At 42.6% G+C, this 27,963-nt stretch overlaps 1 protein-coding gene across 6 annotated transcripts in view; it reads right to left on the reverse strand.

Annotated features, from left to right (window-relative positions):
• The window catches only part of ATP11A (ATPase phospholipid transporting 11A), a 202,101-nt gene that overhangs the window by 28,658 nt on the left and 145,480 nt on the right, over positions 1–27,963 (reverse strand). For all 6 annotated transcript variants that reach the window (XM_063459730.1, XM_063459725.1, XM_063459743.1 and 3 more), the window contains exons 13-20: positions 27,567–27,740; positions 25,084–25,247; positions 24,481–24,552; positions 20,243–20,316; positions 16,425–16,528; positions 13,208–13,389; positions 11,224–11,475; positions 237–411 (exon numbers count right to left, since the gene is read on the reverse strand). In XM_063459730.1, the coding sequence (XP_063315800.1) occupies positions 237–411; positions 11,224–11,475; positions 13,208–13,389; positions 16,425–16,528; positions 20,243–20,316; positions 24,481–24,552; positions 25,084–25,247; positions 27,567–27,740 (1,197 nt within the window). The remainder of the gene's footprint in view (positions 1–236; positions 412–11,223; positions 11,476–13,207; positions 13,390–16,424; positions 16,529–20,242; positions 20,317–24,480; positions 24,553–25,083; positions 25,248–27,566; positions 27,741–27,963) is intronic.

A 27,963-nucleotide genomic window follows, 5' to 3' on the forward strand; every position in this document is an offset into this window, starting at 1 on the left:
ATATTGTTTATTTCTAGATAACAAGTTTTCTGTGACAATTTAATATCTTGTTGACTGTATACTTCAACATTTCTGTGTCTTTGAAAACTCGTCTGAACTGTTTTTAACTATCACAAAAGTCAAGAAAGAAGACATTTTGATTGTTAAAATGTATAACACTTCCTGTAAGCCCATCTTACGTAGAACACAAACAAAAGTTTTTACATGTGTCACTGAACCTACAAAATGCTTGATACCTGTGCTTTCTGAAGTGGCGCCATCCGGCAGCACAGAACGGCAGTGCAGTTTCGGCAGATCTCCAGGAAGACTTCTCTGTAATTTGTAGACCTTCCGTCTTCCCTGGGTTTCATTATTAATGACAGTGCTGCTCCATCAATAATTAAACCGTAATCTTGGAAATCTGTTGAAAACCTAAACCCCGCAGAACAAAACAAATTAAAAGAATTAAAGTGCTTCATTCGGTCTTTCAAAGCATTTGCCTACAGTAAACAGCAGGAAAGAGAGAGAAGTATTTTTTTTCCAAACGAAGAAAATTACTTTTAGATCACAGGGTTGTGCTTTGAGTTTGAAATCATAGTGACAAAATACATAAAAAAGAATGACTATCAAGAACTAAACAGGGTTTACTATTAATAGAGAGTAATGAACCAAAATTACTAAAGCTGGTACAGCCAAAAAGAAACAAGAGCTAAAATGTCATTACTTTATGTTTATAAGGATTAAGTATGCAAGACAAATATAGGCACATGCAAGCAGGCTGTTAAAAATCCTCTTTAGGGAAAATTTTAAAAGTATCATAAAAATATCTGTGCTTAATGAGCCAGTTAAATACTGACAAAATGCACAAGGATTAATATGTTATCATTTCGGTTTTGTAAGAGTTAGCTTGATCCTGATATTTTATATAGGTCATTGTGGCTACCACTCTGCATATCCATATCAATATGGAAGATTAAACTCAGAGGAGGGTTGAGGTCATATTATGTGTGATAAACAGGACTGTAACAGAACAATGGTTCGGTTACTGGTCTGTCATCACGTCAGGCTTATGTTGTCCTTGTTTTGCCAACGATGCCCGGGACCTTAATTATGTTCTCCTATTGCTTTATATACAAATCAAATTTCTTTTTTTTTTTTAAATTCTTTATTTTTGCACACGATGGGTAAGGCAAGATTCATACAGCTTGGAGGCTTGCGCAGAAGCCAAAATATACACAAACAGTTTCGTAAATGCGACAATGCAACAACAGCATGTAGCACAAGCCACCTTGATAATTCTATTCAACCTGCCCCCCATCGGGGGTTTTTAATAGTGTATATAGCATAAGTATCAAAATTCCTCACTTTTGCCCGAGGGTGTCATAATAAGAACGGTGCTATTGTGTGTCCTGCTTATAAGCCTCAGTGGAAGAGATCGGTCTGTGGAAAACAGTCTTAACGACAGCTGTCCCCCAGACACGCTTATCCCTAGTTTCCGTGGCGCCGGATCCCCATCGGGGATTTGGATTTATGCTGTACTTTTTGGCTGTTGTCTTCCATCATCTATTCGAATAAAGGGCCAGGAATGTAAGGTAACGTGTCCGGTTAGCGTGAAACCACATTAGTGATACAAGAGGTCACCTAATAGCCATAGCCAAACCATCCCGAGCTTCCCCGTACAGGTCGTCACAGTCAGCTGCCTCTAGTTGGAGGAAGTGTATATGACTCGGGGAATTACCCATTATCCCACAAGGTGTCTGGCAGGAAAAAGGCATCCAGAGAATATGGTATCTCCGCATTCCCCTATCGCACCGATCGTATCTGAGGAGATGTTGGGTATACAGGCAAATTGAGGAACCAAGAAGGATGAGACCTTCAATAAAAAGAGAAAGCCTACCCCCGAAACCCGATGATGAGAAATCCGGGGTGGTTATAGGAGAGAGAGAAGTAAAAGATCAGAAGAAGAGAAGAGAAAAAGAGGTGAGGTGCTGGAACCGGGACGCAGCGAGTGCGGGGCAACCAACCAGGGGCGCCACGCGACCGGCAGTGGGAGAGCCCGAGAACCCCCCTGCCCCATCCTCCTGGTGATCATAATCCGTTTACGCAGATCCTGCTACGCTATTATCCCAGGGCTCCCAGAGTTTTATGAACTTCTCTGTCGTACCCTTCACCCGTGCCGTCAGGTCGTCCATCAGTCGGCAGTCTCGGATCCGTGAGATCACGCCTGAGATCTCTGGACCTTCCGGGGAGAGCCATGCTGTCGCGATAGTACGTCTAGCCCCGAGGGTTAGTTTATGTACCAATGTCTGCTCCCGTTTGGTCCACCCGTCAATGGGTCTATTCAGTAAGTACACCCATGGATCCAGTAGTAGGGGTTTGTGGAAGGTCTGAGTCAGTAAGTCCTCTACTGCCTTCCAGAAGCTACGTAGTTTTGGACAATCCCACCACATGTGGAGGTATGTACCTTGGTTACCACATCCCCTCCAGCAATCATCGGTATCCAGTTTGTGCATCTTATATAGTTTGACAGGGGTGGTATACCAACGGAACATAGTCTTCCATGATTGTTCTTGGAGAGTGACGCAGACGGAGGAGTTCTTATTAGCCTCCCATATATCCTGCCATTCCACCCCCTCCAGAACCTCTCCCAGATCTGCCTCCCACTGGTCGGCGTAGGTCAGACGTCCCCATTCTTTGTTCTCCGAGCTAAGGTGGGCGTACAAGAGTGTGATCATACCCTTAGGGACGGATCCTTCTCGGCACAGCTTTTCATAGAATGTCATCCCTGTTTGCGCAGCTCCCTTTATATGGGGTTTTTTGGCGAAGTCTCGAATCTGAAGGTAGCGAAAGAAGTCTGATGGTGTTAAGTGGGAGTCCCGTCTAAGGTCGTCAAACAGGATTATCTGTCCGTGGCGGTAAAGTTGGTGAATCCGCCTTAACCCTAGTCCCTCCAGATTCCTAAAATCTCCAGGAGCCATTCCCGGTGGAAATTCCCTGTTACGGAGGATCGGGGTCAAGGGGGAGGGGGAAGAGGACAGACCGTATTTGCAATTAGTCTCGTCCCAAATGCGGAGCGAGTTCTGGATGGACGGGCAGAATGCCCGTGTCAGAGGCCTGTATTCCTTCGGGACCCACATAGTAAAGTGGGGGACGTCGCTCCCCATCATCCTGGACTCCATCTCCACCCATCTCCTCTCCCCTGTCGGCGAGTGCCACATCGCAACCTGAGTCAACTGGGCTGCCAGGTAGTAGAAGTAGACGTTTGGTAGGCCCAGGCCCCCTCTATCCCTACGTCTGTAGAGGACTTGGCAGGATATCCTATGTCTCCTATTCTGCCATATAAATGCGCTGATTGATCTTTGTAATGGTATCAGTTGGGTTTTCGTAACTCGGATCGGCAAGGCTTGGAATAAGAACAGGATGCGCGGGAGGACGTTCATTTTAACCGAGTTAATCCGTCCGATCCAGGAGATGGGCTTGTCCGTCCACTTCTCCAGGTCTCCGGTCAGAGTGCGTATCACGGGGTCGTAATTAGCAGAGTATAGGCGCAGAGGGTCGGCCGTAAGTTGTATACCCAAGTATTTCAGGGCATCTCTTTCTATTTTGAGGCCATAGGTCTCTTGAACGCGGTGAACGGTGGCATCGGACAAATGGATCGGCATTGCGCTGGTCTTGCTCATGTTGGCCTTATAACCCGACATCGCGCCATACTCTCTTATAACTCCTTGTAGAGCGGCCATGGAGTCCAGGGGGTTAGTAACGGTAAGGAGGATATCATCGGCGTATGCCGATACGGTGAACTCACTATCCCCCACCCGTGCTCCACGTATGTTTGGGTGATGCCTTATGGCTTGGAGCAAAGGTTCCAGGGCCAGTACAAATAAGAGGGGGGAGAGTGGGCAGCCCTGTCTAGTACCGTTAAATAGCCGAAACGGCGTCATAGGGGCTCCCGTGATCCGCACTTGTGCCTGAACGTTGTGGTACATGGCCTTTGTGGTTGTTATGAATTCATCCGGGAACCCCAGGTGTTTCAGTACCGTAAATAGAAATTGCCACCGCACCCTGTCGAAAGCCTTTTCTGCGTCGATAGCTACCACCAGCGTCGGTACTTTCGATGTCACTTGTTGCCAGATCAAGCCTATATTCCTCCGAGTGTTCTCAAACAGCTGTCTATCCTGAATAAAGCCAACCTGATCGGCATGCACCAGAGAGGTCAGTAACGGGTTTAGTCTATCTGCTTGTATTTTCGCCAAGATCTTAAGATCATGGTTGATCAGCGAGATAGGCCGGTAGTTTTCAGGTGCGAGCGGGTCCTTATCGGGTTTGGGTATCAGTACCATTGTAGCTAGGGCCATTGTTGGATCCAGCCGACCCCCCTGCCGGAGGTCGGTAAAGAGCCTGGTCAGTGGAGGCACTAATTCTTCCCTAAATATTTTATAATAAGAGCCCTCGAAACCATCAGGTCCCGGTGCCTTATTGCTTTTTAAGTTAGAAATGGCTTTACTTACCTCCTCCTCGGAGATATCCGCCGCGAGGGCAACCGCGGCTTCCCCCTTAAGTTTGGTCATCCCAAGTTTATTAAGGTATTCAAGTATGATCTCTTCCTCACCTACCTCACTCGTCTGCTGGTCCGGCGTATGGTTGTATAATTGTTTATAGAAGTTTTCAAACACCTTAGCGATCTCATCGGGTCTCGTTTTGGTCGATCCGTCTGGGTGTCTTATGGCTGTTATATGAGAATGTTCCTGTCTGGGTCGCAGAGTCCTGGCAAGGAGCGAGTCCATTTTGTTGGATTTCTCGTAAAGGGACCGCCGCGACCATACCATGGAGCGCGCTGCATCGTCTAGCAACAAGGTCCGGATGTCCCTCCTGACGCCCTCCAATCGTTCGAGTGTCACCGTATCTGGGGCCGTTTGGTGTTTCAGTTCAAGGGTCCTCAGTCGTTCCAGTAGAGTTTCCAATTGAAGATGTTTCAGTTTCTTACGTCTAGTAGCCAGCTTTATGAGGGAGCCCCTGATGACAGCTTTGTGGGCTGCCCAGATCGTGCTCGCGGAGACGTCTGGGGTATCGTTCATGTCAAAGTATTCATGGATGTCTCGACGGATCTGTTCCCTCAAAGCGGGATCCTGTAGCAAGGAAGTGTTCAACCTCCAATTCCATGGAGAGGCCACGCAAAGGCTGCCCAAAGTAATGGTCACATCGGCATGGTCGGACCACGAGATGTTACCGATTCTCGAGTCGACTATCCTGGGCATCCCTGTTGCATTGGCGAAAAAGAGATCGATCCGTGAATACGTACCATGCGGTGCCGAATAGTACGTGTACTCCTTATCCCCCGGATGGTGGGCGCGCCAGACATCCACCAGGCCAGAGTCCGTCAGAAACCGGTTAAGCAACCGATCCTGGCCCCCTCGGCCCTGGGACCTCGGGGTCCCGTCCTTAGTGCTCCTGTCTACTGCCGGGTTCGGTGCGGCATTGAAGTCCCCGCCGACATAAACCATACCATGGGGCAATGTCGCAATTCTCTCCCGGAGGTTCCGCCAGTAGGCGGGGTCTGGTTGATTAGGGGCATACACGTTGATGAGGTGGATCGTATGTGAGTGCAGTATGCCCGAGACTATAATGTACCGCCCCTCTGGGTCCGACTCTTGGGCCGTTTTCCTGAAGGGGCAACTGGATTTGACCAGGATGGCCACTCCATTGCGTTTACGGAGAGACCTGGCTTCATAAGAACCCTTGAAGGCATGGTCCCTCAGGCCAAACTTGGCCTGCTTAGGAAGGTGTGTTTCCTGTATAAATGCTATATCAGTATGCAGCCTCTTGAGTTCCCTAAACAATAGGCGACGCTTCCTGGGGGCGTTGAGACCCTTGACATTCAAAGTAGAGATTTTAAGTGTCATCTTGTTTCATGGTCCCCCCGCTTCTGTAGACCGGGACATACGGGTCCCTACTCCCCCCCCCGGGTCCCACGACCCCACCGAGGCCCCCCACACCCCCCACCCCCCAGCTCCGCACCTCTTGAAGAGAGAAGAAAGAAAGAGAAAAAGGAAAGAGAAAAAGGGAAAGAAGAACCAAGGCATCCAAACCCAATTGGATGTAGAGAAGCACTGATCTCACCAGTAGCCAGTGATTTGTGGGTAGCGTGTTCCCTCATCCCTCACCACGATCAACGCGATAAGGGAGCAAGGGTCCCTGTGCTCCCACTCGAATCGCGCCCGCTAAGACCTATATGGACCTAAATGGGCAGACGTAGAGCCTCCTCCGGGTAATGAACCATTTGAGACCTGAAAAATTGCCACTGTGGTACCCTGATCAGTCATCTGTCTATGTCTCATCTGTTGAGCCTACGGGGCGGTAGCCCCCGTCTGGGGTCTGAGCTAAGTCAGGGCGGGTCAGACCGTATGAGCGGGCCTGGGTCCGGGGTCTGAATGTATCTCCCGAGGGGAGATCCCCTACGTTCCCCCATCCGTCCACCTTCTCGCAGCGTCCACGGCGGAGCCACATGTATAGGGGGCCCACCGCTGGTGATATGTAGAGTCGCAAATGTGAACCCCAATAAAAATGAGTATGAGACAGTGCTAAACCTATGTGTCAAAAACGTGTGTACAGAGCATATAGTGTAGGTACGATTAATAATGCAATAAGGCACTGGGCCCAGCAGCCGGGGGGAAAGCCGGCCGTGTCTTAACCGATACAATGTGGCTATATTCAGGCCGGTACCAATGAAACTGTCAGGCCGTAAGTTGTAAGTCAGGGGGTCCAGGTGACATCCCTCAATCCCTGTAAGGAGGCGAAGCCCTAACCTAGGTATAATGCTAAACTATATGAAAAGCCATGTACAAAAATCATAAACATCGGACATCTTAATGCCCTCATAGAAATACCCGCATACTAATCATATCTGTCCCCTTCAAGTATTTACATATCTTTTTTTTTTTTTTTTTTTAAGTTAACCAAAAGATTGTTTTACCCGTAACATAGGGGCGGAGGGGTACACAGTGGCGGTGTGACACGTATGGACTTAAGGTCTCGGCAATTTGTCCCAATTGAGCCAATAGTCCCCCCTCCCCCCCCCCCTGTTTGTTTTTTTTTTTTTTTTTTTTTTTTTTTTTGTCTTTAAGCTTATTTGCTGAGTTAAACATCATATATACAGTATCATATATACTGTGCTTGGCGTTTTCAACAGATTGTAATTATTTTCATCATTTTTTTTTTTTTTTTTTTTTTTTATATAAATAATCATGTCACAACTTTGTCAAAAACTAAAGTCCAACTACCTGTACACTCTATTTTTTTTTTTTTTTTTTTAAATGGGGGGGAGGGGAGGGGAGGGGAGGGGAGGGGGGGAGGGGAGGGGAGGGGAGGGGAGGGGAGGGGGGGAGGGGAGGGGTGGGGAGGGGAGGGGGGGAGGGGGGGAGGGGAGGGGGGGAGGGGAGGGGGGGAGGGGGAGGGGGAGGGGGGGAGGGGGAGGGGAGGGGGGGAGGGGGAGGGGGGGAGGGGAGGGGGGGAGGGGGGGGAGGGGGAGGGGGGGAGGGGGAGGGGAGGGGGAGGGGGAGGGGGGGACGGGAGGGAGGGGGGGGAGACGGGATGGAGGGGGGAGGGGAGGGGAGGGGGGGAGGAGAGGGGGGGAGGGGAGGGGAGAGGGGAGGGGGGAGGGGAGGAGGAGAGGGGGGAGGGGAGGGGAGAGGGGAGGGGGAGGGGAGGGGGGAGGGGAGGGGGGAGGGGAGGGGGGAGGGGGGGAGGGGAGGGGGGAGGGGAGGGGGGGAGGGGAGGGGGGAGGGGAGGGGAGGGGGGAGGGGAGAGGGGAGGGGAGGGGGAGGGGAGGGGGAGGGGAGGGGGAGGGGGGGAGGGGATGAGGGGATGAGGGAGGGGGTACATCGATCCAAACAATACAAGAGGCATAGCATTACAAGTACAGGCTGATTGCAAAAAACGTGATAATTACAGTTCCGTCCTGGTGTAAGTTCACTTAGGGACAGGTAAGGCAGGAACCAGATGCCCAGGAGGCCGATGACTTCGGGTCGGAGTCCCAAGCCCACGGAAAAAGCCCCCACATACTGACACCCAGCCTCGAGCCCCCCTAAACCAAGCGGGGGGCATCCGGGCTCCCCCAGAAATAAAGCTTCCTTCCGTGGCAGAAGTGGCATACAGTAATTAAGGGGAAACTGGCAAACCGGGGGTAGCAAGAGGTTCTGCAGAGGAGTCCCGCAGGGAAAGCAATAAAACTGAGGCATCAGGGGGGGGGCGAGACAGGCACCGCTGATCTGGACCCGGCCAGGGCTTTAAAAACGCCCAGCATGGGCCCTAGCTCCATGACCCGTACCCCCACCCAAAAGGGAAGACGACAGCCTCCCCGACCCGTGTGGACACCCTCCCCCGGCAACCCCCTCCCCAAGGGGGAAGGCAAAAAAAAGGTACCCCTCCGGGGACAGGGCAGAAGGGCAGGGGTCCCCCGGGTATGGTGTGGGGAAGGCACATACACTACCCTGTGACCTTCAGCGATGGCTCCTGGCTCCGGCGGCACTCCAGTCGTTTGGCAGCTGAGGGAGGTCATCAATGTACAGGGAGACGTCTGGGATCTCCGAGGGCGGCTGAACTCCAAGGCTCCGCAGGAAACGCTGGGGATCGCCGCCAGGTGATAGAACGTGCGCCCGGTCACCCTTGAACACCTGCAGCTTGAAAGGGAAGCCCCAGGCATACTTCAGGCCTGCTCCTCGCAAGGCCTCAGTGATCGGCCGCCACTCCCTCCTGCGCTGCAGTGTCGTGGGCGCCAGATCATGGTATAGGGAGACAGCTACCCCCTCGTGCCGGATGGGCCCATCTCGGCTCCTTCTCATGAGGGCCTCTTTGGTGCCGAAGTAAAGGAAGCGGACAATGACGTCCCGCGGGGTGTTGTTATCCGCCCTCTGGGCTCGCAGGGCTCTGTGCACCCGCTCAATGTGCCACTGTTCTTCAGGGAGGTCAGGGAGGAGAGGCCGCAGGAGAGTAAGCAGTGTCTCCCGCAGATTTTCGTCCCGCACCTCAGGGAGCCCCCTAAGGCGGAGGTTGTTCCTCCGGGACCTATTCGCCATGTCCTCCAGTGCCAGGTCAGTATCCACCATGCGGGCCGCCATCTGATTCACCCGTTCAACAACATCGTTGTGGGCTCGAGCGGTGGTATCCATGCGGTCCTCCAGGGCTGCAGTGCGTTCCCCCAAGGCTCCGATATCTGCCTGGAGCACAGCCGTGGACCTGGCTATTTCCCCTGCCAGGAAGGCCCTGACTTCAGCCAGTTTGGCCAGGACAGTTTCCTGATCAGCGGTCGGTGCCTCAGTATCGGCCTGGGTCGGGGTGTGCGGAGATCCTCCGTCGCCATCTTGGCTCCCTGTTCGACCAGGCCGTTGCATGGCGAAGTGGTCGAGGACGGAGGCTCCGGATTCTGCTGTTTTTTTCCCCAGCTTGTTTGTACGCCTCCTCTCCATGTCTGGGGACCCGTTTTGGGGTAATTTGCGAATATTTAGGTCGCTTTAGTGGGCTTTAGGGCGCGATGAGTGCGGAGCACTAATGAAACACGTCCGTGTTCATCGACGGTTCGGCCACGCCCCCACAAATCAAATTTCTAAAGGTTAAGCTAATTCTGCAGGATTACAGTGTGTCAGAGTACATGAGTCAGGGACAAGAGTTGATGGTTCACCAACTGCAACTATATCTTCTGTACAGTTTCCCATTACTATTTTCTAATATTTTTTTTTTGTCACTCATTTCTGAATAGCTGGTAACGAGGTTATTAATTATAAACTGAAATAAAGCTCCACCCTGCAGTAGTAAGCCATGGCAAGCTTATTACAGGTTAAAACAGACTCTGAATAATCTGTCAGCTGGTGCTTAGCCAATGAATAATGTCCCGATGTAAATAGGTTTGATAATGTAGAAGTATAAACTTCTACTTTAGCAGACCAACTCAGACAGGTGCCTTGGAATTGTTAAACTATTCCTAAACATTCGTACATTTTAATGTTGGATGGCACGAGATAACATTTAGCACCATAAGAGCGCTTTGTAGTTGTTTCGGTGGCTAGACTGTCTTGTTCAATGGACAACAAAACATCTGCGCGGAGTTAAAAGGGACATGTATCACTTCCCAATTATTTTTTAAACCGGCAAGCAAACACTTTTACAAAATATATACAAACCAAAAAAAGCAAGAAAAATCTGAAACACCTCTCAGAAGATTCTTCAGCCTCACCCCCTCCCTTTTACCTACCCATCTCAGTTTCAGACTAGTGACAGAAACATGAGATTATTGGGCAGCAGCAGGACAGATAAACATGACACAGGAGCCTGATATGCATGATCACACTGATCAGTCTAGCTCTCTCCCCCTGTCAGGATGTTGCAAGGTGAATAGATCTTCCACCTGCACACGTGTAAATCTGTAAGACATGCCCAATGCACTTTTCTAGCATTCCCAGGGATAGGACACTGATTGGGTAGAACAGTGTCTGTCCTGAAGTGGACGTGGAAAGCATAAAAAATTAAGAGCAGGTAAATATCAAACAAATATTTACCTTCTCTTTTCAGCCTGCAGAGTAAGACTACTGTCTCATTCAAAGCTAAAGTTTTGAAAGCAACAGTTGTCTAAAAGTGATGCATGTCCATTTAATTATTTTGGACATCCTATTAATTACTAAACATTGACAGTGTGTAAAAACAGATGTGTCTTAAAAGACCATAGCTTGAGCATGACAGAATGTCTTAAATGTGTACAACCAAATTATAAAATAGGTACACAAGTACAGGTAAGTAGAATACAGGCGCTAATAATAGATGTCTAAAACAATAAATATAAATACCAAGAAATATTACATAAAAAGAAGCTGCACCAAAATAAGTGTAAAGCTCCAACAAACACTCATAAAATACAAAAATTCAAAATTAAGGTGCACTTTGTTTCTTTTAACGGATTTACACTATTGTTGTTTTTTTGTGTCTCTCCCTTTCATATGGTTATGATACTTGGAGAGGACGCATATATGTATGTATAAGTAAATCTTATATGGTATTTTCCCTAAACACGGAGTGCACTTTATATCACTTTGCACTTTACTATATCTTGCACTTGTGGCATTTTATAAATTTGGTCTTAAAGACACAGCGCACCTTAATTTTGAGTTTTTACAACCAAATTATGCCAGTACAACACAGGATGATTTGAATATAAAGACAACTGCATTTTGGAACACTGCTCATTTGGCTGCATCATACCCAGAGAAATTGTCCCTTGTCAAGCTGTCTCTGTGTCTCAGGACTGTTTTACTCAGCTCAAACAGCACATCGTGTAAACTTTGCTCCTCTATTTTCTTTGTTGTAAGCTCCAGCAGCTGTGTGTTCCTCCTGAATAATTTGCACGCATAACAGGTGGCAGAAGCAGTCTCCATTTTGTCTCCTGTGAGGACCCAGACTTTAATGCCAGCCTTCTGGAGAGCTTCAATTGTATCTGCTGCCTTTTCTTGGAGCCTGCAAACAAAATAACAGATCTTTTTAATCCCTTAAATGGCAGGCAGGTAAACAATAGACACATATATTAAACAAAATTTGTCAGTCTCATATCTCCAAACATTTGTATGCAATTATTACAGATAAGAAGGCCTTCTAGGAGGAGTCACTGGCAACATCCTCAGTGGGTGGAAAAGCCCTGATAGTGGGCATGCCTGCCCACTGAATGGGCCAGGTCAGTCTGATATCAAACAGACAGACAGCCTCCTGGCCTACCCCTTAAATGCAGAATAAATAGAACGCTGCAGACACAATGCAACTAAATTGTGCTGTGGGTCTATTAGGTCTATTGGGAGCCCTGCAATCTATTCCTGTTAATATCAATACACTGTGCCATACGCTAGTGAGTGGATTGTTGGTAATAGCCAAACTGGAAAAACAGAAGTCAACTATGTTTTCAGCTTAGCTACCATAGCCTTAAACATGCAATTCCTTGCTGAATTTTCATATATCTCATACATGGTATTTCTTAGTATGTTGCTAAGAGACATTATAGTCTTTAAAATATCTGCATCACTAATTATATGTTTGCAGTAACATTACAGTGCTGCATAATAAATGCAGTGGCATTACACCTCCTTAAACCAAAACAGTTATTAATTCTTAATTAACAGATTTTTAGAATAATGATAGAAATTAGTTTTACCAAAACCTGCAATGATAACCTTATAGAACTGCCCCAAGATTGCTACTTTACTACGTACCTAAAAGTGAATATATTTCAAATAACAATTATAGTCAAAATATAAAGTAAGAATTATTATTTTGATTAAATCTTTTCCCATTATGACTTCTGGAATCAATAGTCCAAAACTATACTGATCTGATTCAATAATCGATGAACCACCATTTCTATGATGACATAATATAATCAGTAGTCACAACATGCCAGCGTGCCATCATTAATAATACCTTCCAAAAACATATAGAATAAACCATTTTCAGGTGTTCTTATTGGCCGCTTTCAAATTTTAAAGGGGCAGTATAGTGTCAGGAACACAAAGGTGTATTCCTGAGTCCACAGTTCTATAACCACCTTTTAGGGTGTTGGGTCCCCATAACTTAGGTTAAAAAGGTGATTTACTAACCTTTTACCAGAACCGCGTGGGGCTCCTGGCGTCCCTCCCCGCCCCAATCCACCTCCTTGGCTGATATCATTAAAATTAATTAATTGATTATCTCAGCCAATCACAAAGATTTCTCATAGGAAAGCATGTGATTGTCAATTCTGATGATCTCAGCCAACAAGGCAGGGCCGGGGGCAGGGAGAGATGTCAAAAACTGACATTTTTTTACAGAGTTTGTAAGAAACCGAAAATTTACAAACACTGCCCGTGCCAATCAACATCTCCTCATAGAGATGCACTGAATCAATGCATCTCTATAGGGAATGTTCAGTTTCTCCAGAGGGTGAAGACACTGAATGTCAGTGCTGCACACTGTTCAACACTGCCCCTGGAAGCACCTCTAGTAGTCATCTAGGAGTGGCTACTAGAGGTGTTCCTAGAGTGCAATGTAAAAGGCAGTGTTTACATTAAAAAGCCTGCAGGGACAGGCTATAGACACCAGAACAACTATAATAAGCTGTAGTTGTTCGGGTGACTATAGTGTCCCTTTAATGTATTTTTCAATGATCATATTGCCGAGGTTGGAAGGTACATTGGAGCAGAAGTATGGTAATACCATAAAGTACCTGTCTTCCACTGCTGTAGCACCCAGGAGGATGAGATCCTGCTCGATTTGTTCATAGGCTTCCGCCAGCTTCTTATCTCTGTCCTGCAGTGCAAGCTGAGCATTACGGAGCAATTTATTGGCAGCTTCAAACTCTTCTGGGGTAAACTTTTTATAAGCCACACATAAAGTCCTCAGCCCCTCCTGAATTATGAATGACAGACATCAGCCAGTTGAGATGAAAATCAAAGAGTTGTGATACTTTGGCAATGAGTACAGCAGTGATATATAGCATGTTAAATCTCATAATAAAGTGTATATGTTAGATATGCTCTATGGTGCATGAGTCACTCTGTGACTGTTCAATGATAAGTGCTCAGTCATATAGAAAATATATCCTAAACCTTACACTCACGTTTTTCACTAAACAATTAATTAAAAAAACAACTACTTGCCAAATGTAGTGGAAAATAATTCTGTCTCACATTTGTAACAATAAGAAAACTGTATGTAAATGAGAGTGTTAACTTGTATAAAAAGATACCTATATAATATGATGTATTCATAGGCTCTAGAAACAATAGCCAACACATGCATTTAGCTTTTGTATATGCTGTTGGAGATGTCTGTATGTGGCAGCTATCCCTGAGGCTTGTATTCCCTAAAGCCTTTCATCTGATGATATATGAAATAATAGAATAGTTGGGATTCAGTTACATATTTAGAAACAAAAAGCACACAGCATAATATTGTTTTAGAAGATCAATCACTCTTATAGTAATTGCACTTAGAAGATATCATTAATGTATAGGGAAGGGGTATTGTAGTTTTTGTGGTTGCTGTTTTTTTATTGCAAAGGTCCCTGAGGAAGTCTATAGTTTGTGGACAAAATGCAATATCTTTTATTAATTTATTTATGTTTCATAAATTTATACTAGTACACCGATATACTTTGGAGTGGAGTGACCTTTTGTTACACAAGAAGGAGGTGAAAGGAGATGTGGATACCATCAGCCCCGGAGCCCCCTATCTACATCGAGTGAAGACACCAGTGAGCGCAATTATTATATGTCTGAATGATCTTCTAAAACAGGATTATGCTATGTGCTATTTTTTGTTTTTGGTTTCTAGATATAAAGATTTAACACCAAATATTAGGCATGTGCATGGGAAAAAATTTTGGTTTGGTTCGGCATTCCGAAATTCTGGGTTTTCGCAATTCGGGACTTCGGCAATTCGGCACTTCAAGACTTCGGAACTTTGGAACTTCGTCACTTCAGCACTTCGGAACTTCGTCAACTTCGGAACTTCGGCAACTTCGGCACCTCGGGACTTCTCTTGCAGCCATTTGGTAAATAACTCCCTAATTCCCACGGTATTAGGGAGTTATCTACCAAAAGGCTGAAAGACCTAAATTGGTCTTTCAGCCAAATTTACTAATACCAAGTAAAAATTACTTAGTATTATTAAATGTTGCCCCTACTCGCTATTCCGCGAGTAGGGGCATGTCTAGTAAACAGTGAGCAGCGTGTGACTGCTCACTGTTTAAAAAAAAAATAGTACCCCCCCGGCCCCCACCCCTGAGCGGCGGGTGGGGGCCCTAAATACTAATAAGGGGGGACCTAATGTCCTCCCCCCTGGCCCCCACCCCTGAGCAGCATGTGGGAGAATTAAAAACTAATAAGGGGGGGGGACCTTATGGGGACCTTATGTCCTCCCCCCTGGCCCCCACCCCTGAGCGGTGGGTGGGGCCCTAAACAAGAAAAAGGGGGGGACCTAGTGTCCTCCCCCCTGGCCCCCACCCCTGAGCGGCGGGTGGGAAATTTAACTAAGTACCTGTAAAAAAAAAAGTACCATTCGATGTTTTCTTTCTTCTAAAATCTTCTTTTTTCAGCCCCAAAAAAGGCCAAATAAAAAACCATAATAACCGATGCAATTATAAAAAAAAAAAAAACAGAAAGAGCGCAAAAAAAAATTATCCTTCTTCACCCATGGAGGGCTCCGCGCAGACTTAGAAAGCCTTGTCCCGCCCTGCAATTAGGCTCAGAGCACTCTGATTGGTGGGTTTAAGCCATCCAATCAGAGTGCTCTGACAGGTAAATTAAGAGACTGACAGGTAAGTCTCTACATTTACCTGTCACAGCACTCTGATTGGTTGGTTTGAAATCCACCAATCAGAGTGCTCTGTCATTTTACACAGCGTGGGAAAGTTCTTTGGAATTTTCCCACGCTGTGTAATTTGACTCATAACTCTCTGATTGGTTACTCAAGAAAAAATATGAATATTTCAGTGTACACATGGTTATCACTAGAGAAAAACATGGTATAGTAGTTTAAATGTATATTTTTGCTGGGCACTCACAATTAAATGTGCTGCAAATACCTTATTTTTTATTTGATGCATAGTATAAAATACCTTATTTTTTATTTGATGCATAGTATAAAATACCTTATTTTGTTGTGCAAAAGGGTTGGATCCAATTGCAAAGTGGCTTTGTCCTTGGATGAATAACATGTAACTGCTACTGTATTTATACACCAAACTTGAGACTGGCACCTTCGCAAATAGTTTTGTGGCCGGATGGTAACTCTAGCAAAATGTGTGGAATCCAATAAAGAGAACACTCACAGGACTTTGTAGAGAAACAAACACTAATGTTCCAGTCCTAACTTCACTCCACAGTACTGTGAGTGCTCTCTCTATTGGATTATATATATATATATATATATATATATATATATATATATATATATTTATTTATATTGGGAAACGTGCTGTATTTTTCATTTAATTGACAACAATATACAAAGGGAATGCCTAGCTAGATATCTGCTAGGTGATTAAACCTTTTTATTTAATGGAAAAACACATTTTGACATAACACTATATTAGTTGACAACCGTGTCAACAGCACACATCTGCAGCTAAAAAAAGAATAAAAATGGAAACTAAAATAAGATACGTAGAAAGCTATGGGAATCATCCCGAATGCTGACTTGGTTACCATGACGCAACACGTCATATTAGGCAACAACTTTTCCCAGTATTAAGAAAATGAATATTTATGCAACTTTCTATGCATTAGTAGATATGTCAATCACCATTTTAATATTTTCTTTTCTTTTTTACATCCTCAATGCAGAACACAAACATGTGCATATCAAATAACTTTGTGTAGATGTTCCATATTGATTGTTCATAAAAAAAGATTACAATAAAATACAATTTGTAACATTACCACTGCATTGCGTTCAACTCTGGCTCTGATTTGGTCCACTTTGCCTTCTCTAACCCTGGGGAATATGGAAGAATCAGCTCCTTTACAGAACAAAAATATGTCTCCTGGAAAATAGAAACATTGAGATATTTTATCCCTCTAACTAAATAGAATGCTTTGTATTTATTTCACATTTTTTAGGATCCAAAGCAGGTGAGTTGTACATGATGGTAAAATCATCTTATTAAAGGGTTCTGGAGACATCATAGTAAACCATGTGATTACATGTTGAGTAGTTTATGAACGACCCTCCGATGGCAAATTGTGTATTAGATGAAATATGTAATTATATATCATAAACATTTTTTTTTGTAAAATGTACCTTTTGTACCTTTTATTTAGAGTTAGAGTCGAAGTTAGAGTGCCTTAAATAAAAGTGAGTAAAAGAAAAAATAGAATAAAATGTAGAAACAGGTTTTTGAGAAATCAGACAGAAATCCCTAGATAGGTATTTGATAGGCACAGTGTGAAAACATAAAAATAAACTTGACTACGGTCAAGAGTGAGGGAAAGGATACAAATTAGTTCTTACACTGCTATTCATTCAGTAATTCCATAGGCTTTATTCAATTCCTGGCCAAAATAAAGCTGAAACACACAGTATATCCCTGTCCACTAAAAGGTAGGGGGATATAATGATAAGGTAAATATCTCTATAATCCCTCTTATGGGTTAATAAAAAAAATAAATCACAGCCACCCTCTCTCAGTACGTCGGAGAAAGTGACAAAGTAGTCATCTCTATAATCTTAAATGATGATTAGTCGTTTTTTGAATAATTGAGGGAAGATTTACTAAATCATCCTTAAGTAAAGAAAAGCCTAAATGGGGATGGAGGGGTGTGATAAAAAGGTAGCTCTACAGGATAGTGCTTGTGCTGGAGAGGGCAGTTAAACAGAAGGAAATAAAGGTAGGGAGTAAGGAGTAAAACAGAAGACAGGCTACTACTTGGGATCCAGTCCCACTCTATGCATAAACTTAGCCTCTATACACCTCCTACACTACTACGGCTATCTCCTATAGCACCTTCATGGGTGCTACTAAACTCCTACAACTATCTCCTAAGGCACCTTCGTGGGTGCTATTTAATTTATATCCTTAAAGTTAAATAGAATGAGACATGGAGAATATGTATATGTGCATATTTACTATATATCTTCCCCCCTCTGTTCTAAACCGGACCGACAGTGAATTAATGGCTATATGAAGCTCCTCTGCTGGGAATTTAACTTGCACTAATCCTGAGCAGACCGAGACCTTCCGGCTGTGTCGTTTTAGGAATCCCATAGCACCTGGTGATATTTGAAGTAGCAGACAAATCATTAGTGTCTGTAAGTCTGTGAGTATGTATATGCGTAAAAGGGAATTTGAAATCACATTAGAGTGGTCATGTTTGGTAAAAAATATATGCAGTGTTCTAAGCCCTAACTAGACAGAACATAAACATCGGAGTGCTCACACATATTAAGAATGTAAAATGAAGCAGATCTGTCACATATATTTTTCGTTACTGTATTTAAACACACAAAGACAACATAAATGAATTTTGCTGATCTGTCAGAAAAGCCTTTCAACCCATCAGCGCCATCTCCTAGTAGTCAAATAACTACGGGCTAGAATAAGCCCTGTCAGAGACAAAAAAAAGCAAGTGGCGCACAATTAGATGTGATTATAGAATCATTACTGGGCTTGCAAACTTAATGTAGATAATTGAATTCTATTTTTCAAAATCCGCTACATTCAGCTGTATGGGTAAGACTAAAGGAACTCTTACCTGAACACTGGGGTATATTCATAAAGAAGTGAGATATAGTGAGTCTACGTATGTAAAATATACACATACCTATACACTTACATTGCAGTAAAGTTTAATCACTAAAGAGTAAGGAGTGGGGAATTCATTTTTGGGCCAAAATAGCCAAACTTGAGGTTCACTTGACAATTAGCCAACCATTTATTACAGAAATGGTTTAATTTTAGATACAGAATGATCAAGAATGATCATAATTTTTCAGAGTAGTAGGTTCTGCCTCAGTTGTGGAGCACTGTATTTGAAAACAGCTCTATTTGCTACTATGCACATTCCTCCCAACAGTATATGGAACTCGGTTGTTCAATGAATGTAGACTGACATTGCTGTTAGAGTGCCACAACTTGTCTACACCGGGGCTAATTACATCCCCGATACACGTTACTAATTTTAGGCTGCCTAATTTAAATTCTGTACAAATATTATGTCTGTCATCAGTGTGCAATGTCGGCTGACGACACATGTAATCACCTACTTCACTGGCAGACAGCACTGTAAGTGTAAATACAAAAAGAGAAGTCCTGCACTTAAGCAGCAAGGACTACAATACACATCAGCCCCAATATATAGTAAAAACCAAAGAAAAGAAAAATGTTACCTGCGCTTTCTCCTTAATCCCTATGTATATTTAGACAAATGGAGGTCATTTAGTTGCTCCAATGGCCCTGTAAGTGTGCCTGCAAGTAAAACCTTCTCCCCCTACTCTTTTGATAACAGTACAACTCCTTCCATTCCCTTTCACTTACAAGTGTTCCTAGAGCCTTCCTTCTGTGCCTCCTGACCTCCATGCAGGTTTTTACATAACCATCTCAAAGTTCCCAGCTAGACATGCAAATGAGCACAAACAGGAATTGTGTTGCAGACTTTACATTACATTTCTGCAAGTATCCTTAGCAATGGACTGAGTTTTTTTTAAAACCAAAGCATGTGTTTTGATCCAAAAGGACCAGCGATATATTGTAGTTTTGACCTCGTGGGTCTCATCAGCATGGCACCATTTCTAATCTGGAAGTTGACGTCTCTCTAAAGAAAGTATAGCTAGGTTCCAAAAAGATAGTGGTAAGGCCAAACACAATAAAACTCCCTATAGTGCAATAGAAATTACTGTTTTGCATCACCTGCATATCTTGAGTGGGACTTTGGAAAGTCCCCCTTGAGAAACATGATTTCTTTAGTTTCTGTGCCCGAGGGGGACTTTCCAAAGTCCAACTTGAGATATGTATAAGATACACATACAGACATGTAGACAGATGTTATTGTTCAATATTATTATATATAGGACATTTTATTATGTTTTTTTTTTTTGTCCGAGTTCTGGAGTTGTGCTGCACAGCTTTATTTTTCTTTTAAAGGGACACCGTAGGCACTGTATCTGCTTCATCTCATTAAACTGGTTATAGTGTCTGGAGTCCCCTGTTGCCATAATTCCTTTCAGCATTAAACTGTTTTTAATGTTGTAATGTTTTAATGCTAAACAAGAGACCCCGGCAGTCCATCCCCTCTGTGCTGCTTTGGCTAATACGGAAGTATTACCCTGAGCAGCATTGGGCAGCATGTCAGAGCCCCAACTGACGGTATGAATGGGTATGACAACAAGGAAGTGTGTAATCTCTGCCTTAGCTACACATACAGAAGGGGCCGGGCTGTGGGTGGCCAGGGACTTTTATTTTGTGGCATGTTGCACAAACATGGTGCAACACTGAATGGAGAGACAGTGCCAGGGCACTCCAGGCACTATAACCAATTCAAAGAGACAAAATGGTTATAGTGACTACAGTGTCCCTTAAATTGGTAACACACCCTGTTTTAGAATGTGTTACTATACTATGTTCTACTCAATTACTAAGCCATAACCCAGCTAATCCATGCAGTGTGAAATCTAGCATACACATTCCAAAGACAGTACAAATAATGATTGCTTATGATAATGGTATGTAACACATTGCTTAAAGAAACAAAATTCACAATACCTGAACTTGACTTCACAATCACACTCATACGTCTTCGTACAGAGTCAAATGTCAGGACTTGCAGTAACTCAAATCTAAAGACAACGAAAGGAGACACCTATTAAAATATACATTACTTTGCACATAAAATGTAATAATCTAGCCAAGTAGCAGGCACAAAAACCTTTCAAAATGTGTGTGTTTTTTTAATGCAATTTCTTTATTTCTTTGTGTATAAAATATGTACTTGTGAACTTTTATTTTATTTTAGGGAAAAGTGTTAGAAAACTGCATACCCAATTTTTTTTTAAGAGGAATGTAAGGTATGTAATAGTAAATGTGGTCCCCAAGAATTAGGTGTTTGAGGCAGAATGGCCAAAGTTATTTTCAGGGGAGTTGACTCAGCAAATTAAATAGAAGATTGATTGGGGGCCTCCTGGGGATTTCCACTCTTAAAGAATTTACCCACACCCCACAATCTGGGTATAGGAGTAGAGTGATGAAATATTTGTCTGACGAGTATCTCAGCTAATGATATATTTTGCCACAGCATACATCCTTGGTGGGCCATCTTTGATTTACAATGGAGTGCAATTGACGGTCTCCCATTTTTAGGCTGTCCAATGCACATGGTGTGAGAATTTTGGAGCTTCAAAACCATCTGCTTCACAGTTTAGTCAGGATTTTATTTTTGTGAATTATTTTATTGTTTTTATTATTTGCTAGGTTAACTCCGGTATTTATATTGTTAGTTATTCAAACAGTGATATTAGAAGCATCTGACCTATGATATTAGAAGCATCTGACCTAAAGTACCCAAGATGCAGGGTATTTTTCTAGCCCGATCAAAGCAGTTGATTAATTTACCAATGGGACATTTTAAGTCAAGTTAAGTAAATTTTCTTTTTTCTTTTTTAATATTCCCACATTCAAACATTTTCTTTATCGTTTTACAGGGAGACTCTCTGCCAACACTTTTAGCAGATAGCATACCTTCCAACATCGGCAGTCCTATAATCCGGGTGGGCCGGCAAAAAAAGGGACAGACACACCCAGAAAGTTAGCATGCCCTACATTACTGAATACGCATAAGGCTGGAATCTTATATCTGTGAGTTTCTATTTGTTTGTTTTTTATTCTCTACTAATCCAAAAGTTTTAAACATTTTTAAAAAAAAAAAAGTAAAGTACTGGTGGAAACAAAATTAAATATAACAATATAAAATTGAATTTATTTCATGTGATTTCATATAGTTATAATCATTTTTACATCCCCCCCCCCCCCTCATATTATGATTATTTTAAAGCGAATTATTGAGAAAACATTATTTTGTTCATTAGTTTGCAACAGATTTAGAGATAATACATCTTGAGCCACCGATTCAAGCAGGTGTCATTAAGTAATAGATGTGAAGATAGAATTTCCCTGTAATATAACCATTATTAATACAGGTCAATCTCTGCAGGCGAACACCTTAATGTGTTCATAAAAAATGCTTCACAGCTTAACCTAGATTCATGAGTTTCTATTTTTACCTTCGGTTTTTAAGTCTTACAGTTTTATTATAGACCTTGTTACATGAATTGTGAAGGACATTGGGACCAGTGGAGGGGAGCTGCATTATTGTAGCAGCACACATTTATTAGACCTACTTGATATGTCCCATTCTCACAGATGCTAGTGATTATGTGACAATATAGATATGTACATTGAAATTGAGGCTAGTCCATAGGGGCTGTTTGGGCCACGCCCTACCAGTTTTTAATGCATAAAAAAAATTAATATAACAATATAATTGTTTTTTTGGGGTGGGGGGTGAATGGGGGTTTTACTTTTTTGTATAAACTTACACCTATAAGATGTGTTGTTTGTTTGATGAAATGTGTTATTTATGTCCTTTTGAATATTAGTACTACAGTTTTCCTCCTGCCTATTATGCCCCTCTATTGCTGCTAGTAAAAAGTAAAGTAAAAAGTAAATAAATAAAAAGCATAACCTGTTTCCAATGTCTCCTTTTCGGGAAGCAAATAGTCTGCCCTAAAAGACAGGTCTGCCGAATGGGCTGCTATAGGTTCCTAGCATCAGGAAGTGGAGTTGTCAGAACTTCACTTCTTCTGATGCAGCCTCCATTTTGACTCCCCGTCTGCTGTATCGTTTAGGCTTGGTGATTCTACTGTATTGTGAAGGAGGCTAACAACAATGCAGCAATGTGTAAGCAGGAGGGCTGGAGGAGAGCTGCCAAGTTCTATCTCTTCACTTTTCACACCGTGTAGCCCTCACTGCCACTGAAACATTGTGTGTGTGAGAAGTGACGTGACCGGTGAATGGAGCTGTATGGCCACAGATCGGGAAGAGTGTTAAAATGTATCATATTGTAAGAAATTGATATGCAAAACATTGTATATATTATATCTATATATTGTATGCAACTCTCTGTGTATGTGACTGGTTTCACAACTTGGGGGTCATCTACTTGATAACCGTGTGATAATGATGAAATCTTTCAGTTGCACTTTACAGGACCCAGCTAAAACAAAAGCTGACATCTCTCCAGCAGTTCTCCTGCCAACCAGTTTCCATGCATGTTATCAGAAGATCAGAGTAATGAACATCTAGGTGTAACCATGGGAGTATGTACTTCCCCAGGCTATCCTGTATCTAAAAGAAGTCCAGGCCTGTTCCAAATCTACCCAGAAACCAACCCTAACTGGTCACATATTACACAATGTTACAGTATAGCTGGAGGGAAGCGATCAAAGGGAAAGACTTGTGTAAAGACAGAACTCTCTCTGGAAAAAGGGGGCTGGATAAACCACTTTTGGGAGTGAAAAGGGATTCTGGGACTTGTAGTTAATGACTGCAAGAATCAGTCTTTAAAAGAACAACAGCCAAGGAGGTTGGGCTCTCTCCTCTCTTTCTCTCTTTGTCTCTTTTGGAGAGGACTGCCCAGCAAGCACCGGTGCCATGGTGAAATGAGAGAGATTGTCCCAGACTACCAAAGATGAAGGCGCAAGGGGAAGATCTTTATTTAAATTTCTAAGTATTGCCCTTTTACTATGTATCTTTTGATTATGTACTGGATATGATTATAATGTGTAACGTGTATATCCTTCTAAAATCTGTAACCGTATCCTAAACTAATATTTGCAATGCATTTTATAATACACTTGTGTTTGTGTCTTATTTGTCACACATTCCCTAAAAGAATATCCTTGTAAGAGAAGCATAATTTCTTACAATATCACAGTGTCTCGGTGGCAGTGGGAAAATTAAAGAGACAGTGTCTGACAGCTTTCCCCCAGCTCCATGCTTTGAATATATCCATGCACTTTCCCCACTGAAGTCTCTGATAAGCCTCCCCATGCTTTGAGTCCCTCTTTTCCTCTCTCTCTCCCCTGCTGACAGCTCCATACTGCAGTCTCATCCAGGAAAGCACAGGAAAAGCACAGGAAGTGGAAAGCACTGTTCCTCTATCAGGTAGGAATTTGTGTTATACTTGGACTATAGAAATTGAACAAAACTGCAAAACTGTTTAGATGTGACATCAAATAACAATGTCTTACCTTCATTACTGCAGTTCTTGCTGACTACATTTCTCATTACACTCAGCCAGCCATTCAGGTGGCTAAGTGCCTTGGCAAAACAATTTACTTAAACTATAGTATTACTAGTAAGGCATAAGGGTCATAAAGCACAGAAGACATTTGAATGATAAATAAATGAAAAAGAATATATATATTAAAAAAGAATACATTATCTACTAGGTGACACTGTAAGCAAGAACAACATTAAAGGGACCAAAACAACTGTAGCTTTATGAATCAGTTTTGGGGTATAGATTGTGCTCCTGCAGACTCACTGCTTAATTCTCTGCCATTTAGGAATTAAATCACTTTGTTCATGCAGCCCTAGTCACAGTTCCCTGCATGTAATATGTGCAGCCTTCCTAAACACTTCCTGTATGTGAGATCGAATGCTTACACTTGCTTTATTGCAAAGTCTGTTTAATTTTGAAATATATCTCATGCACTGTTAAAAGCTTACTAAACCTCACTGGAGTCTCCTGTGTGTGATCAAAGTTCAATTTACAGAGCAGGAGATAAAAACATATAAAACAAGTTAACATCTGATTGAAAATAAACATTTCTTCATGCAGGTTGTGCGAGTCACCACCAGCAGAGGTGTGGTTAGGGCTGCAAAGACAGAAACAAGCAAGACTTCAGAGGCATGATCTATATACTCAAACTGCATACACTTACCTTTCAATGGCATTTTCTCTATTACAGATTTCCATATAACTGTCTTTTAACCGGAGAAATGTATAACCAAGTCTAAAAAGAGAAAAAGATACTTAGATTATTCTGAGCTGTGTATATACAGATATAAACACTCTAAAGCACATACAAGACAAAACAGACCAATGAAACACACAGTAGCAGAATGCAAGCATTATGAAATACACCAAATGGTTAGGGAGATTAGGAGGCAGACAATGGGTGAACTTGGAAATGTTGGTCAAATTAAGTAATTTTGAAAAAATCTTCAACTTTCATATACCAGTTGTCAAAACTCCACATCTTTGGTCCCTACTTTGACTCAATAACAGTCTGTCAGGTGGCAAAATAAGACTGTTCTAGATCAGTGGTTCCCAACCCAGTCCTCAAGTACCCCTAACAGTCCAGGATCTAGGGATTACCCAGTTGTGTTTTTAGAAGGAAAAAAAAAAATCCAACACTTTAGATACAGCAGGGTAATCCCTAAATCCTAGACTGGTAGGGGGTACTTGAGGACTGGGTTCGGAACCCCTGTTCTACCCATGACGAATTGGGCTGTGTATGATATTCTCACCAACACATTCTTACCTCTGTATACCTTCTACAAGAGCAACTTCATCAGGTGAGGAGGAAATATAAACACTGGACTTGCCAGACTGGATTGATTTTTTCTCTCCATCTGTATGATCTTCCTCCTTGACCTGCACAGTGTGACACAAGCATAGTGCACGGAAAAACAGGTCCTCCCTCTCCTGGGGGAACAATAAGAGAATAACACATATATATATCATTATGATCTATAAAATGTTTGATGCTATATACTATCCCAGTCAAAGTAGTGAAAACATAGAACATGTTGTGCTAATCTGAATGAAGATATATGAAGAAGATCCTACTCTACACACAATAAACTACAAAAGAGATTACTATAAATATACATAAGAAAAATCTCACACAATTTAGAATTAATTGTGTTCAAAATAGACATGTAATTATTTTTTTTAAATAAGGGTAAAACTATAGCTGGTGCATGTGCATCAGGTCCTACAGGGCTGTGGGGACATTTTTTGGTTGGCCAAAGCTTTGAGTCTACTGATCTGTGTAGTTATTAAATACAGACACCAACTTTATCAAAGCTTCAACCAGCCAAAGATTGTCATAAATATATCCATGAGCTTGGGCCCTTGTGTAGCTGTAGAGCGAGTTCCAGAGTCAGTGTGTTCAGTGATCCCCCTGAGTTCCAGACATCAGTGAGCCGGTGAAGCTCCAGGTTCAGGAAGAAAGTAATATAACATTATGTCATGTCCCCAATCTCCTCCCCCAAGTGCTCTGCTATCACTTGCAGCATGAGTGTTGAGGAGGCTTTCGGATATGATTTCTGTTTTGATAAGGAACATATGGTATCTAAATGTTGGAATCTATTCACTCACAGTGGAGGTAAATTAGATTAGATACAATAGAGATATAAATTAGTAAGAATACTAATTGATGTGACTGCAAGCAGATCTCACCTTTAACAACCTTTATGGTGTTATTACTTCAAACTCTGGTGGTTTCAATTCTTATTGGGTTTATCAATAAACTGATGATTTTTTGTGAAATAATTCCAATTGGTGTAATTGAGTTAAATATATCTGATCTGATATAGCTGATCTGAAAAACTTCTCCAAATCAGCAACATTTTATTTTTGCCTCAGTTTTTCCGTTATTTTGTGAAAATTCCGAGTTTAGTGAATGAATATTTTAGGTGAATCTAAAGAGCAAGTCAGATCCGTGAAGTCAATGGGGGCATTTGATAAAACAAATCTTCTCAGAGAACAATGAATGCTCTGTATGTTGTGAATATGATAGCTATTGGTTTTGAATATAGTGCATCTCAGCATTTAGTGTATCAGTCTGATTTTTCATGGTACTTTCATACCACCCAAGTGTCCCTATTTAGGAGAGGCAATCCCTATTTTGGGCCCTTATCCCTCTGTCCCTTTTTTTTCTATCCTTATGCCCCTCTTTTGTAGGAGCTCAATATTCTTGGTGTCAATGTTCCAGTATTGTGTCTATTAACTACAAAATGTAGTAGCTCACGTTTTTCTAGCACGGAAGTCCCTCTGTCTCCCCCTGTTGCCGAGGGGATACTAATGTGCGCCACTCGCGCATTAGGCATTCCACATAGGAAAGCATTCAATCAATGCCTTCCTATGGGGATATGAGGACGCTGGATGTCCTCATGTACAGCGTGAAGACACTAAGTGTCGTTTCATGGAATTAACTTGGCTGTCTTAGAGACAGCCACTAGAAGCAGTCTTAACCCTGCAATATAATTAAAGTGTCCTTTGTTGTCCATTTGAAATTGTGTGAGGTATTACATTTCTACAAATATTGTTTTGTATAATTGTAGTTATTCTCTAAATAGTACATTGGAGGGAAGTGACAAATTAACTATATGGCCTTGGCTAAAATATACCAGATTAACAAATAGCTGGGTTTTGGCCAAAAATGTGCAATTCTCTTACAAATTCAAATGTTTAAAGGACCACTACAGGCACACACACACCACTAGATCTCAATGAAGTGGTCTGGGTGCAGTGGTCCTGTCATTTTAGTCATCTAGTCCTACAGCAACATTTGTATTGGAGAACTAAATTATGAAAGCTGTGTTCCTGACAGTCACTAGAGGAAGCTTCCCTGCTATAGCTGAGTCAGGCTCTACTATGAGACTGCCTAAGTCACCATAGACAGAGCACTGGAAAAAAGGTAAGTAAACAAACTCCCCCCTCCTTTTAAAAATAATTTCATTTAGGGGACCCTGAATCTAAATAGGGAGAAGAATACTTTAACATTAGGAATAGATGTGTGTATTTTTAACACCATATTGCTTCTTTAATGGAACTGCTGTAAACCACTTAAAATACAATATGTGTGTGTGTTGGACAAGGAAATTTATCTGACTTAAGGGACCAATTAGTTCTATTTTCTAGAATATGAATTCACTCAGGATCACTCTAGAACCCCACAAATCAAGCAAGATCCTCTCCATCTGTGAAAGGCTGAACAACTATATAAAGTACTCATACTTTGCCACCAGGCCCAGGGGAAGAATCAATCATGTCGATTCCCATGCAGTCATGAAGAATTTGGCCATTGCAGATGACATGTGGTACATAAACGTGACCTTCAATGCAGCACTCGATAAACTCCATGTTGTTCTCAGTCAGTGTTCCTGTTTTATCTGTAAATATATACTCCACCTGTGTAGATACAGTTAAAAAACTTAAATATATTTACATAAGAAAACACCTTGATAATAAGTAGTAGGAAGAAATATGCAAATTTACTTCCCTCCAAAGTTTGTTAAAAAACAACGCCCATCATTCTCAGCAAGCCAGAGACTACTCATTTTAGTAGTTACCTGGTACCTAAAGGGACACTCCTCCTGCCCAAATACAAAAAATAAAAAAAACAAATAAAAGA

Source organism: Pelobates fuscus, chromosome 1, assembly GCF_036172605.1.
Source record: "Pelobates fuscus isolate aPelFus1 chromosome 1, aPelFus1.pri, whole genome shotgun sequence".
In the NCBI taxonomy this organism is placed as follows: domain Eukaryota; kingdom Metazoa; phylum Chordata; class Amphibia; order Anura; family Pelobatidae; genus Pelobates; species Pelobates fuscus.